Here is a 16,100-nt window from a genome sequence, read left to right on the forward strand (position 1 = left end):
ACTACTCTAATCAACATTCTACGTTGATATTTAACCTTGTTCTGTTCTTCTTTGTCTGCTACTTTTTATTCTTTTTATCAGTGTACTTTATTCACGGACAAACTAATCTACTTTGATTAACTACAATTATCTGTTACTCGTTTACTTTTTAATACCGACAGATGATTATTATCGGCAATCTCTAATCAGCATTTACTTGTTATTTTTAATCCGCTCCCTGCCAGCAATGTTCTCCGTTAACGAGCTCCCTTTCTTCGCTCTATAAAAAGCATAGTTCTCGGAAAAGGGCATTTGTAAGAGGTGTCGCACAAGAATAAACAAGCCCTGTCTGGTTCACCTTTTCGGTGAATAGAGAGCGGCTTTTGACTTCAGCTATTTACAGAGCGAAAGAAAAAAGAAAGATTCTTATCCCAACAAGTGGCACGTTCCCTCTCTGCGAGGATCGCCGTTGTACTACGTCGTTTCTGAAAACAGGTGCTGGCAGGGGATCGGTGTACGATGCCCCATGATTCGATCCTAGACGATACGCGTGCAATCCTGTCGACGAACGTATCGGTATCGCTTTCATGGGAGCCTGCTGGTGTTATGGCGCATCTGGTTTTGCGTTTCCTTGCTCGCTCGGGGGTCGATCAATAGGCTAGGGAGGTGGCGGAGGCGGCTAACGGCGGCTGTCCTGCCAGTGACGGATTCAGAAATTTGCATTTCAAATCAGCTATTATTAAAGGATAAGATATCGTTTAAAATCTTCTACCGATTGAATCGAACCGTTTTTTGTATATTCCGTTTATCATCGATCTGAAAAAAAGTGCCTCGATTGGTTCCGTATCTTCCCATCTCTTCTTCTTGCATGTAAATGCAAAGACATTATTATTCTTTTTAGATACTTACTTTATTTTATTAAATCGTTACGTAAAATTGTATAGGTATACATGTGTAGAATAAATAGGATATTAAATTGACAGTTACTTGAATAATTTTCAGAACGAATTATTAAGAAGTTTTACGTGGACTCAAGGAGAACTGGCTGGCACGCGCCTTTATTTTACAGCACTGCGTCCGGATCACCGGGTCACGGAGGCGGTAAAAGGCGCTCTGATTGGCCGAGCTCGATTTCGCGGGTTCGAGAAGTCGCGCGTGCCATTGGGGCCCGCCAATCGGAGCGACCTCCTCTCCGTCAGTCAGTAGCCGCGCGTTGCCCATGTAACATCGTCACAGTTACGGCTCGCGTTTATCCTACACGATCCTTGGATAAATCCTCAATCTCCTTAATCTTTTTTCAGTGTATGTACTTAACGATTTTGCTGAAACAACTCTATCTACGTCCTGTATTCGTTTCGTGAGATGTACGTCTTCTATGTTACTTGTTAGAAGAAACAAGTGCTCATTTGCACGCGTGTATTATGTACCATGCCTCTCGTGTCTCTTAGGTGAGCTTCGTCTGGAATTTAAATTATGTGACAGTGAACTGTCCGGGCGAAAATGAATTCGTAAATATATATTTTATAAGGGAGGTGGAGATACGTTTTACCTGGGTGGAATTTTAACGTTGAATAACAATAATATCATTCGGGCCAAGTATCTGCTTGATTAGCAGCGTTATCGACTCAGTCGGTTGCCGGTCTTTAGTCGATCAAGCTGTATCGTGACGCGGATATCGCAGCTTTTCGCGATTTATCATTTGGTCCGAAAGGTGTGGCGCGAAAAGTATGTACCTACATACCGTGCACTAGTAAGAGGGAACGGGTCCAGCGATATCATTTCGTTTCGCTTACATATTTGCCCTATTTCCACGTTATTCAAGGTTAAGGAAACCTTTTGTCCGTAAGTACAGTAATGTCTCGGTAACTGACCAGAACTCTGTCTTATTAACTGACTGTCGCTATTCTCATTTATTTCAAGTATCCTTTCTCAAGCTATGAAATTTGTACGTATATAGAAAAAGACTACCGTCTTCAGGATTTGTTGATATCTTACTTTTTATTTTTATATTCATTTTATATTCAGAGAAAATTGTTTCTTTGTAGTTCGACAAATTATCAACTTGGTTTCGAGTCTGTTAGCAAGGCACTTTACTGTACGTCGATGTAACATCGAATTTCATACGTGTTTACGCGCTTCTTCAAGCTGTTGAGTACTGTCAACTGTTAAGGATCTGTCAGCTGAGCCCGTTAAAAACGATTGGTCGTAACTGACAGGTTATCGTGACCAATCACGGTCGCAAGATCGCGAGTATTACAACGAACTATCGAGAATGAAACTATTCTCGAACGATGCTAAGGTACCAATCACATTAGATTATCGTATTTCGAATGAGATATTAATCAAACGAAGTAACGTTCTGTGTTAGCGGTAAAATTAGAAATAAGTAGGTATTTATAATCCTATTATTGGCACTTTATCCGATATGCTTGCAACTTTAGAGATTCAACGCTGTATATTACGCTTTATTTTTCAAGTAAGAAATTTCACTCTTAGATTTATCACGTTTAATTTATGACTTGTGTTGTTTCAACGTTTGTATATAGTTATGTAATGTATGAAATATAGATCACGACGGACGATCGTTTCTTATCAGTACGATTTTCACAGAATGGTAGTATGATTTTTTCCCGCTAAAAAGTTTAATTTAGGATACGTTTGAGTACCACAGTACAGGTGAGTATAAATAAACGTTTTACGCAACATTTTGTTTATTGTCCCTCCATTGTCTCAACATATACGTACCTTTTCAGAGAATCAGAATTATTCGATAACGTACACTATTCATAAATCGTCTACAATCGCGTGTGAAATGTAACGTAAGCCATTAAAGTCAAAGATCGCTATATTATATCTAATTTTTGTTCTATTTTACAAATAAACGCTGAATAAATTACTATAGTCGTTATACTCTTCATTTTAGTGAAAAGTTATATCTACAATCATTTTAACCAGTTAGCAGTTTTTGACGAGTATACTAGTCACGAAGAAATGGTAATATTTTGTGTTCTCATTTCATTACAACTTAATTCTACGTTATAACAGCCAGACAGGCTCTCTGTTTGACGAGTATACTCGCCGTCGCTTACTTCTTGCGACATATTTTAGGTACACACCTTCCAAAGAGGTGGCAGTAGCTAACCATTTAAAGAGGTACAATCAGTATCGATATCGGTGACACATATTTATAACGTTCGGTGATTATTATTAATGTGCCAATTTCTACGCAGTTATGGGAAATTTGAAGATGCAAAATAGTATTGAATATGCAGAAATATACAAATAAACATAGAGTATAGTATTCAGTATAGTATTTCATAAGTAAGATAATTATCTACTTTGATTCCATATTTTAATTGTATTTATAAAGATACGAATTTGCATAAATATCTAATGATTATTAATCACCATTAAATACTCTGTGACCTAGAGCAGATTTGCGTGAAAACGCGGCGTGCAAACACAACGATTCAGCATTTGACGTGCTTCAATTATAGACCGAGAGAAACAGGCAGTCGATGTTCGCGAAGGTCTCTATTTCTAATGCTCTACGGAATATACGATTGAATTTACGCGTTTCGCTTATGTTGCTCGTTTTTCGGCCAGGTATAACTGATAGATCGATGACGACAGATAAAAAGTAACACGAGTTGATCACGATATCCGTTTACGCTGATAAAAGTTGATCTGTTGGACCTGCTGGAAGGCGTATCGAGAAATATTGATCGCCGCTCTCAAGGGATATCTCGATTACGATGAACTTCTTTTTGCAACGTCCAGAACGAAAATAGAACACAACGTTCGATATAACGCTTAACGTTTCTTTTCTTTATTTCTTTTATTTTTAAGATTTGCGCCGATGGTATCATGAGGTTGAGAGATAAAGAGGAAGCAACAGCCTTCGAACAATCTCTGTCTTTCGCGAGAGTGGATCGGGGATAAACAAAAGCGGCAGGATGTTGATAAAAGAATATCGAATACCGCTGCCTCTCACCGTCGAGGAGTATAGAATTGCTCAGCTTTACATGATAGCGGTAATTTAACATTACATTGCGATATATTGCGTTACAATTAGCCCTTCGTTACTCCTTATTTCGCATAACTCCTGTAGATTCCTATAGGAACTGGAGGCAATTAAAGAGCGAACAATAAACGTTAAGTTTATTTTTCCAATGTATTTCTTATAGAAAAAATCTAGAGAAGAAAGTCAAGGGGCAGGCAGCGGTGTAGAGATTATAGAGAACGAGCCTTATAGCGATGGCCCAGGTGGAAACGGACAATATACCCATAAGATTTATCACGTGGGTAGTCATCTTCCAGAATGGTTCAAAAGTTTGCTGCCGAGATCCGCGTTGATCGCCAAAGAAGAAGCATGGAATGCTTACCCCTATACGAAGACCCGTTACACTTGCCCCTTCGTTGAAAAGTTTTCTATCGAAATAGAAACATACTATTTTCCCGACAATGGTTACCAAGAAAATGTCTTCAAGCTAAGCGGTAGCGATTTGAGAAATAGAATCGTAGGTATGTATTTATTTCTATGAAGTTTCAAGAAGGCAGGTCAGGTCATTTTCTATTAAGATATCGAGATCCATCGATTACATAATTAAATTTCAGACGTAATTGATATCGTAAAAGATCAATACACGGGTGATTACGTGAAAGACGAGGATCCTAAATTATACGTGTCCCAAAAGACCGGTCGAGGACCTCTCACGGAATCATGGCTAGAGGAATACTGGGCTGACGTAAAAGTACGGATCTATCTTTCCGTATCTGTTTCTTTTCACTAATTTTTGCTTAAAGCGATCGATACTGATGCATTAAAACTGTCTTATCGTTTAGGGGAAACAACAACCGACTCCATCCGGAAAGTCTTTAATGTGCGCGTACAAGTTATGCCGTGTAGAGTTCCGATATTGGGGTGTGCAAACAAAATTAGAAAAGTTCATACACGATGTAGGTCAGTATCGTATATGAGCGCAACCGTTCCCTGTTTATTTCTTAAGGTCCAACTTCTAAAATTCTATGTACCGTGAGATGTGACGGTGAAACGATTTCAGCCTTGAGGAAAACGATGGTTAGAGCTCACAGACAAGCCTGGGCCTGGCAAGACGAATGGAATGGTTTGACCATGGAAGATATTCGGAAAATCGAACGACAAACGCAATTGGCGTTGCAGAAGAGAATGGCTAATGCAGAAGGCGATGGGGAAGCAACGAACGACAATCAAGACAGGGCTGTTTCAAACACGACAATGACTCCTCAAGAGTCGAACGTTGCTACGACATTGGCTGCCACGCTTGGGAGCATCGAGAAAAACGAAGATCCTCAAAGTCCCCCAAGTGCCAGAAAATCGACCGATATACCTAACACAGCTGGTAGTTCAGAGGGTGACGTTAGCCCCGAAGATTCACCGACCGAAGTACCCGACCTTAGGTAAAAATAGAAGTAAAATCAGGAAGTAGTTTATTTATATGTATAACTTTCCTCCTTTCGTTTGCAGTTTATTTAATGCGATGAAATTTGTTCCAGAAATGCTCCTACTGAAGAGAAAACAGACGCTAAAAAGGGATGGAAGAAGAACAAGATGAGTTCGCCGTGTTCGAACAAAAGTTTCGATATGCAGATAGCGAATTGGCGTATGGAAAGTATCGTAAGAGAATCCGAATCTGGTAGCGAAGATGAGTTTTTTGACTGTCAAGGTAAAAGATCGACTTCTTTTCGTGCAGCATGTAAATAGTCTTTCTAAAAAATTTACATATTCATAATACTATCATTTGGCTAATAACTAAACCATGAAACAGACGCTTTGGCGAATTTCTTTAGACACTGTTTTTGTATGTTTTCTTTTGTTAAAAACAGATTAAATAAACAAATAAGAAATTTATTAAAAATAAATAGGAATGTGTCTGGTAGAAATTCGCATTTTGCAAAGTAGAAAATACAGCATGATGATTGGTAATAACATTTTCTGTTTTTTTATATGTGTACCCTCTCTGTTCTTTTATGTCGCATTCCACACTGCAGCTGGGTTCATTATACCTATTATACGCGAAGGTAGGACACGTAGATAGTGTTGAATTCTTAGAACTACAGACATTTGAATATGTTTTTTCGGAAACGTAATAAATGATCGGATAAAAGATCGCAACATTGATACTAGTGTCGGTACTCTCGGTATAAGTTTAGGAACATTGCGTAATTGCATTCATGCCTTTGTAGACCGAAACAAGATGTACTTGTTGCTTACGGAGATTTACACTTACAAGAAACTCTGACTAATTACATAACATACAGATCGTCATACATAACATCGAGCATGGAGGTTCTCAAGAAGCAGTTTATCACAGCATGAAATAGCATGGCCATGTAGATTACAAAAATAAATGCTTTTCTTATTGTTAAACTTTTTCAAATATTAACAGTAAATATCATTGTGAAATGATTGTATTAAATAAAATAAATAGTAATACATTCATATTTCTAATATATTTCTACTACCACTTTGTACCTTGTAACGCTTAATCCGAAAAAGGGAAACACCCCTGATTAATAATATTCTATTCCTGCCTTAACACGAGTCAGAGATGCTTAAAAAGGCAGGATGCATAAGCAATGTTAAAATTTCTGATTATACAGAGGGCTTTGAAGATAGCACTTCATTATCTAAATGGAGTTCTTTGGATCTTCTAGCAGAAGAGGAGGACAATACGTTCACTTCGCCTACCATGGCAAATAAAGAAGGTAAATAATGATTGATAATGTAAATGCTTATCCTTTTCCTGGTTATTACTAAAATTTATTTCAATATTTATTTATAGACGACACGATATTTTCACCTTCGTACCTGCAACGTATGGCTAGTGAACGTAGCAGTAAAAGGTTACAAATCTCTACGTCAGCCAGCATCGACGCCTCGTATCCGGCTTCACCTCAACATTCGCCAACTCATCAACCATGCAAAACTACTGTCCTTCTTATTGTGATGCATGCTGGCAGTGTACTAGGTAAATGCCATAAATAATCGCTTAAATTCATCACTAATTCATAAAAGCGAACCACTAATTGTGAATCACTACTCACAAAAGAATATCTTTTAGATGCGAACGTTGACTTGACGGCGAAAAAATCGGACATTACAACTTTCAAAGGAGCCTTTGAGTCAGTCATGAGACAACACTATCCCAGTATGGTTGGACACGTGGCCATTAAATTTGTTTCTTGTCCACCTATTTGTACCGAAGGTCTTGGTATTTTATCGAGGTAAAAGCGACGTGATTAGATTAGAAATTTACTTTTATCTATGCCTTATCACTATCTTTATCTCTCTGTAAAATCTCCATCTATTCGACACATGTTATTTCAGCCTAAGTCCTTATAGTTTTGATGTGTCGCCCTCGTCTATGGATGCTCCTCAAGTCACACACGATACTATTCCTATCGGTGCTATACCTTTGCTCGCTAGTTCAACTCCTGAATATCAGGACACCGTATCACGAGTTATAGCTGGAGCAAACCAAGTTTATCACGACTTTATCAAGAGCGACGAGGGTCGAGGTTTCACGGGGCAAATTTGCTTTATTGGAGATTCAGTAGGAGCGATTTTAACATATGACGCTTTGTGTAGATCAGCTCACTCTAGACATAATAGCGAGAACAATATTTTGGATAATCAGGGCATTGAAAATAGCACGAATGCCGAAGATGGCAAACACCTGACTGCACCTTCTCCTAGAAGGAAATCTTCTAGTATAAGGTGAAGAATTATAGCTCAATTCGTATCCATATACATGTACATATGCTGTGATATTGGGAAATTAACATATGTTATTTTTTTAGTGATACCCCCTCACATTGTAAATTGGATTTCGAAGTAGGAGAATTTTTCATGTTTGGTAGTCCACTTGCTCTGGTATTGGCGTATAGAAAAATTTCCTCGGATAAAACTAGTAATATAAGAAGACCGTTGGTGAATCAGGTGTATAATTTATTCCATCCTACTGAACCTGTAGCCGCTAGATTAGAACCACTGATTTCTGCAAGGTTTTCTCTTCTTCCACCCGTGAACGTGGCTCGATATCAAAAGTATCCATTAGGAAACGGACAGCCTTATCATTTGTGTATGTATTATACGTCTTAGATGTAATTTTGTGTAGCTTATAATTATTACAAATCGTTGAATATTTTCAGTGGAAGCTATCCAGACTAATCCACAATTGTTTACGGATGGATTGAATATCCCAAATATGTCAATGTCCCATTTAAGACGGCTGTCCGATATATCGATTCACAGTACGATGTCTGGTGTGGTTGAAAATGTTCCTTTAAAAGTAGTATCTAATTGTAAGTAAAGAATTAATCATATTAACGATAATAAAGAATATTGACGTATTATGCTTACTTGCGACGATTTGTTACAGTAACGCAAAAATGGTGGGGTACAAAGAGATTAGATTACGCTCTCTATTGCCCAGAGGGTTTAGCCAATTTTCCCACGAACTCTTTACCTCAAATTTTTCACGCTAGCTATTGGGAGTCACTTGATGTTATTGCATTTATTCTGCGACAATTAGGCAGATTTGATTTATCATTACTCACAAACGAGGAGAAAGAATTATCTTGTTTCCGTCCAGGTCAACCTAGAGAAAAGTGGAATAAGAAACGTACTTCCGTTAAACTTAAGGTAATGTGAGATAACGAAGGAATTATTAATACGAATGTTTGATTTTTCATTTGCTGCTTCAGAATGTTGCTGCCAATCATAGAGCAAATGACGTAATTGTTAAAGAAGGAACACCACAAATCCTGATTGCTAGATTTATGTATGGTCCAATTGACGTTATTGCTTTAACAGGTATGTCAAACATAATATGCATACGTGCTAGTATTACATACATGTTTTTCAAGTGATTTCAACTAATATGATTAATTCTCACAGGCGAGAAAGTGGACATTCACATTATGAAAGATGCTCCAGCAGGGGAATGGACGCATTTATCAACTGAAGTAACTGATAAAAATGGTAGAATAACATATAAAATACCCGATGATAAAGCATTGGAACATGGACTTTACCCAATTAAAATGATTGTTAGGTAATATTAGTCAACCAGAATTAAAAAAATTTTATCAGAATATATCTAAAATATAATTTTTGGCTCTCAGGGGTGATCATACATCCGTAGACTTTTTCTTGGCTGTGATTCCACCAAAAACAGAGTGCGTGGTATTTAGTATAGATGGTTCGTTTACTGCGAGTATGTCCGTTAGCGGGAAAGACCCGAAAGTTAGAGCTGGAGCTGTTGATGTCGTCAGGTATATTTTAAGTCATACACATCTGCTTGTACGTCTAATTCTTGGCCCGATGGTTAACATGATTATGGTTCTGATTAGGCATTGGCAAGAACTGGGATATTTAATTATATATATTACTGCAAGACCTGATATGCAACAGCAGAAAGTCGTTTCCTGGTTGTCTCAACACAACTTCCCTCATGGTCTTGTGTCCTTTGCAGATGGTCTTTCGACAGATCCACTTGGTCATAAAGCTGCGTACTTACATAAACTCATACAGGTGATTAGCTACTTGAAATCGATATTCGAATGATTCGATATTGTTCGCAACGATATTAAAACGATACTCTTTTCTATTCAGGAACACGGTGTAATAATTCATTACGCATACGGCAGTAGTAAGGATATCAGTGTTTACACGGCGATTAATCTTAAACAAAATCAAATATTCATCATTGGGAAAGTATCAAAGAAGTACCACTCCTTGGCAACGATCCTTCATGATGGTTATGCTGCTCATTTGAGTATGCTACAGGCGCACGGAGGCTCGAGACCTGCTCAGGGTAATGCACGTATGGTGATCCCAAGAGGTCAGTTCGGTTTACCCGGACAAAATGCTTCTCTACGACGAAGAAGGTAAGCTATCTATTCCGCGATGGAAATAATTTGATGTGAATACTGTGTTCGATTGCTTACACTTCGCCGTGATGTGGGAATTTTTAAGGTAATAATTCTTACAACCCTTGCTATCCTCGACGTTCAGATGTTTTGGTTGCTGCAGAATGGTGGAAGTGTATAAATGTTGTCCCTTAGAGAGAAGAATGCAGAATGGGCGTAAGGCATTTCGGAGAATAATAAGAACTCTATCGTCTGTATATAGATAATGCTGTATTTTTATAGCTCTACATACTGTGATCAGTATGAAATTTTAAGCAAAGGTAGTTGTTTCAGAGGCGATCAATGACGCGTGCGATCTTCGTTTTTAAATCGCACCCATCAATGTTTACTAAAACCCCAATTTATATCGAGAGATTTCCCTATAAAACAATCGTAACTACGAAAACAAGGTACATACATAGAATAATCTTAATAGTCTTGATACGGCATAATCCATGAGAGTTTCAACAAACGATATAGACCAAAAAATAGTTTTAAAAGTTTCACTTTTGTTCATCATTAGTAATATCAGGGATTCATAAGTCTATATCGTATGTTTGTGTACAGGAATCATCGTAAATACTCTGCTTTGCATATATGCGATTTGCTCTCAACTTAATTTCAGCACAAAAGATATTTTTCTAGTTCACATTAATAATTTAACCGTTCTTGCACATCTGTACAGTACTTCATCATTAATATCTATCACTTTTAATTTTCCTTTTACTTGTATTTCTTCTCCTTCTTGTATTATATTGGTCTTGGATTTGCAAAGGGAGAGATTATATCTTTTGATGAATTTTATTCCAACTTGAAATCACTACTAATGGTACTTTGTACCTATTGGAGCAACGAAAATTCTTGTTTCTTAATGTTGGAGCGACGGACAATTTGTCCCCATAACTTTTAATACATCTCCAAGATTTCTGTTTTAGCTGCTAGTTAAAAGGTTTGAACGGTGTCTAAAGCTTATCAGTTTCTTAATTACAGGTACCTGTTATGAAGATACGTTACGCGGCGTAGTTGATATCTCGTACTCTCGGCAAGAGCCGCCACCATTCTACGCTCAAACTTAATGTTTTATCTATCAACCATACACATGTCCAGAATTTGTGGTTAATCAACTATGAGTGTCTAGATGTACACAGAATTAAAAAGTTTTTTCGTTAACTCCCGAAAATGGTCTGATCTCACTTTAGCGACCAAGGTAAACTAGAGCCCCTTACCGCTTGAAATTTGTTAGGTGAATGTCTGTGTTACAATGAACATCAAGCTAGATCCACCACAGATGACGCACGAATTATAATATTAATTATGCAGATACTCTATATTTACAAAAATTTATATTTAATTTTAATCGCTAGCAAAATTACTTTCAAGTAAACCTTTATTTTTGTAGATTTCTTATCCACTATTTAAAATTTGGAAAATTATTTTACAGTTAAACCACTTGTTTAACTTAGCGAATTATACGAATAATTTCAAATTTAGTGCATTATCTTTGGTAGCATTTATATTTTTGATGCTATACTTCTAGAACGTATCGTGTGTTCCCATTTGCTGGTTGATCAGGCTATAATCTTGCTTGTACAAGAGATGAACAGCACGATTGAACATGTGATAGAACTAAAGCTCTGACACGATGCACGACTATTATATGTGAATGCCGTCTTAAAAAAATACCACAACTCACGGACATACGGTGTATTACTAAATAGAGAGTCACGCGTTTTACAAATGTTTCTTAAATATGCTTTATGACATGATATATTCAATTCTCATTTTTAGCTGTGTATTTAACCCTCGCAAATGGAGCGGATATGCAGAACCTGCAACGATTAATATAACTTTTTACGTGCTCGAAGCCAGTCGGTTTTAATCCTGCTAATCCCCTTAGAAGATTAAACTGAACTGACTCTTTCTACTTCATAATCTTTTTTGTTGTACCGTCTCTGTATTAAAGTAACTACCATTGTGGAATACTCATTCAAAGATATTTCTAATGACTTGTAATAATTTATTATATTACAATATGATTGACATTAATCATAATACACCGTTACAATTGATACAAGGAATCATGTCCACAATGGATGATGCGTTTAGACACGTGTATTTATTTGTTCATTTAAGGAATGAGCGATTAATCCATTATCTGCATCATTGTCATTGCAGACGGGATAGCTGTTCGTCCTCATCGTCATTCGATCACTCACTAATGCTTCTTGTTCATGGAACTGTTACATTTATATCACGCTTTCAGTATGAATATCTAAACACACCGCTAACTCTACTACGCTGCTAATCCATGTCCTCATCTGCTTCCATGATCGACGATCTTGACTAATCGGTGCAGTATGTTTCTTGCGATTATGCTGCGGTTCAAGAGATTTCTCACCATGACTTTTATATACGTACATTAGTTATAGTCTCTTAGACGGTAGCGAATCCAGCTGTACGTATAAATAGTAATGTTTAATAAGAACAGAAGAGAATATAATTATGTAGAATCGGTGAGAAGAATGTTAATAGAAACATCATATTATAGAACTTTAATTAACATCGTGACTTAACACGATTCATTGAGGAACTTTTATAAGTAAAAAATAACTGTTGACTCTTTAGGCATGACTCATGAACCCTGCAACTTATAGAGAACTAAACTCGTTTGACGCTTATTCCATTTCTAACTTATGGTGTTTTTATCTCTCTTTAATATCGTAAGGTATTGAAGGAATCACGCTGATCAAAATAATTTTGCTGTTATATACCTAAATTTGTTCTCTTCTTTGAAAAATTTTGCAATCTTTTATTCTCAAAATTTGATCAGTGTACCAAATAAACGCCTCAAATTAATTAACCCTAGGCATATTGCCTATATAGATCTTACATTTGTTTTACAACATTTTATCATGTACCATTTACTAATCAGTAACAAATGATAGCTCTTTTAGGTTGGCGAAGCGTGCTGTATCGCAACCAACGCCAGGTAAAGGGATACATCCATTGGAACGATCAACAAGCGTTGGGCCTTCAATCTCATCGCACACTGCGTCAACCAGATCTACGGCACCAGAGAAACTCTGACGATTCGCACGCTGCCGGTCGTTCTTCGAAACCCGGCATTAGTTCTACATGTGTATATCTATATTTAACTGTCAAACTGTACGAGGATAGTTCGGAGAGGAAGTCCTCGTATATTTCGACCGACACGTGCTCAACAATCTAAAGAAGATAATTCTACTTTGTTACTCCGCCTTTTTATATCCTCTCTGTATACCTATTGTAAATTTTGAAAACGCTACTCGATACAATGAATCTATGTTGTATAAAGCGCGATACAAACTGTATAGACTTCCCCACATCCTGTACGAAGGAGGAACTTTCTAATCGAGAAAAAATATGGTTTGAAGGTACGAGGACTTTGTCTTTTTGTCCCTTTTAATCGTTATTGTATCATCTACCATTTTCAAACGCGATGCGATTGATTTTTTTACCGATTTACTATTAGAGCTTTTTTCTAGCAATCTCTCCACGTGAAATTGACACCAGCATCTTCTGCAAAATGCGATCGAGCACGATCAAAATTTTTGATAACGTAGTTCGAGGAGACACGAATCGAGTCTAGTTCCTAAAAGAATGTAGATCCTCACCTCGGAGGAAAGCGGTTTCCTAGAGAAAAAAAGCGCTGTCTTCTTTCAACGTTTTTTTCCACCGTTTTATTTTAAGCCGTTTCGCGAATCTTATTCGTTGGTCTTCGTTCGAATCTCAGAAATGTATCCGCGAATTATATATATATACAATCATGTGTTACCTAGTTGAAACTAATATCATTGCTCTAATCGTAGCTCGTAAGGCATAAAATGAAAAAAAGCAGAAGACAGATCAAGATTGGTTGAAATTGTTACTTGAATCTTCTTCGTTGTTATCGAAAGAAAACTGACATTGATCGTATTTCTAACCGTTAGGAGTAAATTAGCTTGTAAAATTACCCTGTTATTATAGAAACTCTAATCATTGCCAAGAGTTGCTAGATATAGTAATACACGCGTAATGTTGCGCCCAAGTTCCTTCGGTGCTATGTTGTTTTCAACTATTCATATCGATTTGTAAGAACAGAAGGGAAGAAAATGCATTTAATATATTTTCCAATCGATTGCAAAATATATTAAAAAAGCAAACATGAAAAACATGAAAAAATAAAAAAAACACAAACACGTTTTGTATGTTGTCTATCGAAAAGTATCGAGAGTACGAATAGAGTATATCCTCCGATAAACGTTGGTACAAAGACACTTCCCTCTTAATTGCTATAGTTCCATGTCGTTGTAGACAGCGATATATGTAAATACGTCAAAGTGTATATAAATAAGTATCGCTGTAAAATGTGCATGGATAAAAATATTTAGGCTGTACGCAAATATTGATTTATCAAATAGTGCTACGTGCTTCGTCAACGAAAGTATCGTCCCCAGATAATAATAAAAGTATAATAGTTTCATCGACGAGAATGACATAGCTCGATGACGAAGATCGTAGACGTCAGTTACCGAATATGTTCTCGAAGATTGTGCGCTTAAATATTTGTAATTAGATGATTAATTATTGTGTCCGGTTTCAGTCGAAGAATATTTAATTTTATAATCGATAACTAGTCCAAATATTGCGTCGCTTAATCTACTGTTGCAATTAATTACTACGATAGGTAATCTGCGTTGGAGGAAAAAATCAGTGGATCGATACAAGCAATGAATTTAAAATGAAAGTGATACAAGTCGATTCGTTGAATCTCATATTAAATAATGAATCCTACTTTTTAAAAATTTTCTTTAAACGAATGGTTTGATATCTGACAAGGTTAGATCAATAGAAGAATAATTAATGAAACTCTTTGTTGTGCCATCATTGTTCCTTGATTGTCTCAGTAATAATAGTATATAATTGATCGAAGATCTGCCATTGATCTATTCCTGACATTAATAAGAAATTCACGTATATTGTGTGAAATTCACGTGTATAGTGCTCTATTCATCGCAACTGGAGAAAATCAATTAATATTTCAACCGAAGTATCGACTGTTTATATTATTGTAAAGAGATATGAATATAGTTCTGTATATGGGTATACCGTATAGGTGTACAAGTGTACATCTGTAACAGAGTGATCGTGTATATGTATATATACGTATGTACATATAACTGTGTATATGTATATATAGGGTGTTTCAGAAATATACAACTTTTTAGATCGTCGACGAATTGTTAGAAGTTGTAACAGAAAGGTGTTACGAAGATAGATTTATTCTAGGTTCGTAGATCTCGATCGTTTTTTGCATTATTAATTCAATACGAACAAAATTTTAGAGATTGTTTTACGAATGTTGAGAATGTTATTTATTTTCAGAAACCGAATATAAGTCGTGTCAGACTAACTTGTAAAGTTACTCGCGAAATACCCTTTATATGTATGTATACGATGCATAAATGTTTAAGATATACATAAATATATATATATATATATATTTATTCTTAGGCATAAGGATTGCGAAATGATATTTTACTTATATAGGTGAATTATTGTCACTGGTAACAAGAATTATATTTTTTTTAGCATAACTTAAATGACACATTGTAATAACTAATCGAGAGTCATTGTTTTATATTATGCGACCTTACTCTAATTGGAATAATTATTTCATATACTGTTGGCTCATGATTTTTTAAATCAATATCAGCGGAAAATGACTTCAATTTCGGATAGAAAGCCTGGCTGGTAAAATTGTATTCCACTTTCGTCATTGGATATTACAATAAATTATCAATCATTGTCGTTTAAAAATTGTCTACCTTCATTTCCTCTGTAATATAATTTTCGCATTAATTTGACGTTTACATATACATAAATACGTTATAAACATTTAATTGTAAGGGATATACAAGGTGAAAAAAAGAGTTTATGATTTTTAGGATAGATAATACTCACCAAATTATGAAAAAAATCCTAATAAACACGGGTCGAAAAATTAATAGTTTCCAAGCTATGAAGAATTTTTTGTTTTGGTTGAAACGAGTAACTCTCGTTTTGGGAGCTATGAAAACATTTTAACTCTTTTTTGTTTTATCCTGATAATAATTAATTCTGCTATCCAAATTTATATTTAAACAGAA

At 36.2% G+C, this 16,100-nt stretch overlaps 1 protein-coding gene and 1 long non-coding RNA gene across 14 annotated transcripts; one reads left to right on the forward strand and one right to left on the reverse strand.

Moving 5' to 3' along the window:
* The first annotated feature begins 1,160 nt into the window (after positions 1 to 1,160).
* Positions 1,161 to 15,771, forward strand: LOC126915952 (protein retinal degeneration B). Of its 13 annotated transcripts, XM_050721183.1 has the most exons (22): positions 1,161 to 1,427; positions 1,508 to 1,821; positions 2,025 to 2,278; positions 3,829 to 4,013; positions 4,167 to 4,503; positions 4,597 to 4,733; positions 4,825 to 4,942; positions 5,043 to 5,418; positions 5,515 to 5,684; positions 6,622 to 6,726; positions 6,804 to 6,989; positions 7,083 to 7,245; positions 7,349 to 7,738; positions 7,822 to 8,102; positions 8,173 to 8,325; positions 8,403 to 8,665; positions 8,728 to 8,836; positions 8,921 to 9,077; positions 9,148 to 9,297; positions 9,376 to 9,556; positions 9,638 to 9,912; positions 12,879 to 15,771. In XM_050721183.1, the coding sequence occupies exons 4-22, from the start codon at positions 3,936 to 3,938 to the stop codon at positions 13,018 to 13,020; spliced, it is 3,771 nt and encodes a 1,256-aa protein (XP_050577140.1). In that variant the 5' UTR covers positions 1,161 to 1,427; positions 1,508 to 1,821; positions 2,025 to 2,278; positions 3,829 to 3,935; the 3' UTR covers positions 13,021 to 15,771. The 13 variants fall into 13 exon arrangements, 11 of the variants coding, with proteins under 11 accessions (XP_050577140.1, XP_050577141.1, XP_050577146.1 ...); XM_050721184.1 differs by lacking the exon at positions 2,025 to 2,278 and having other exon boundaries at positions 1,508 to 1,704; XM_050721189.1 differs by lacking the exons at positions 1,508 to 1,821; positions 2,025 to 2,278 and adding an exon at positions 6,010 to 6,039 and having other exon boundaries at positions 6,676 to 6,726.
* On the reverse strand, positions 15,611 to 16,021 carry LOC126916059 (uncharacterized). The gene is made up of 2 exons (XR_007710416.1): positions 15,916 to 16,021; positions 15,611 to 15,790 (listed from the first exon to the last, which is right to left on the reverse strand). It is a non-coding gene; the product is annotated as an uncharacterized LOC126916059 (long non-coding RNA).
* Between the last annotated feature and the right edge of the window lie 79 nt (positions 16,022 to 16,100).

Source organism: Bombus affinis, chromosome 5, assembly GCF_024516045.1.
Source record: "Bombus affinis isolate iyBomAffi1 chromosome 5, iyBomAffi1.2, whole genome shotgun sequence".
NCBI lineage: Eukaryota > Metazoa > Arthropoda > Insecta > Hymenoptera > Apidae > Bombus > Bombus affinis.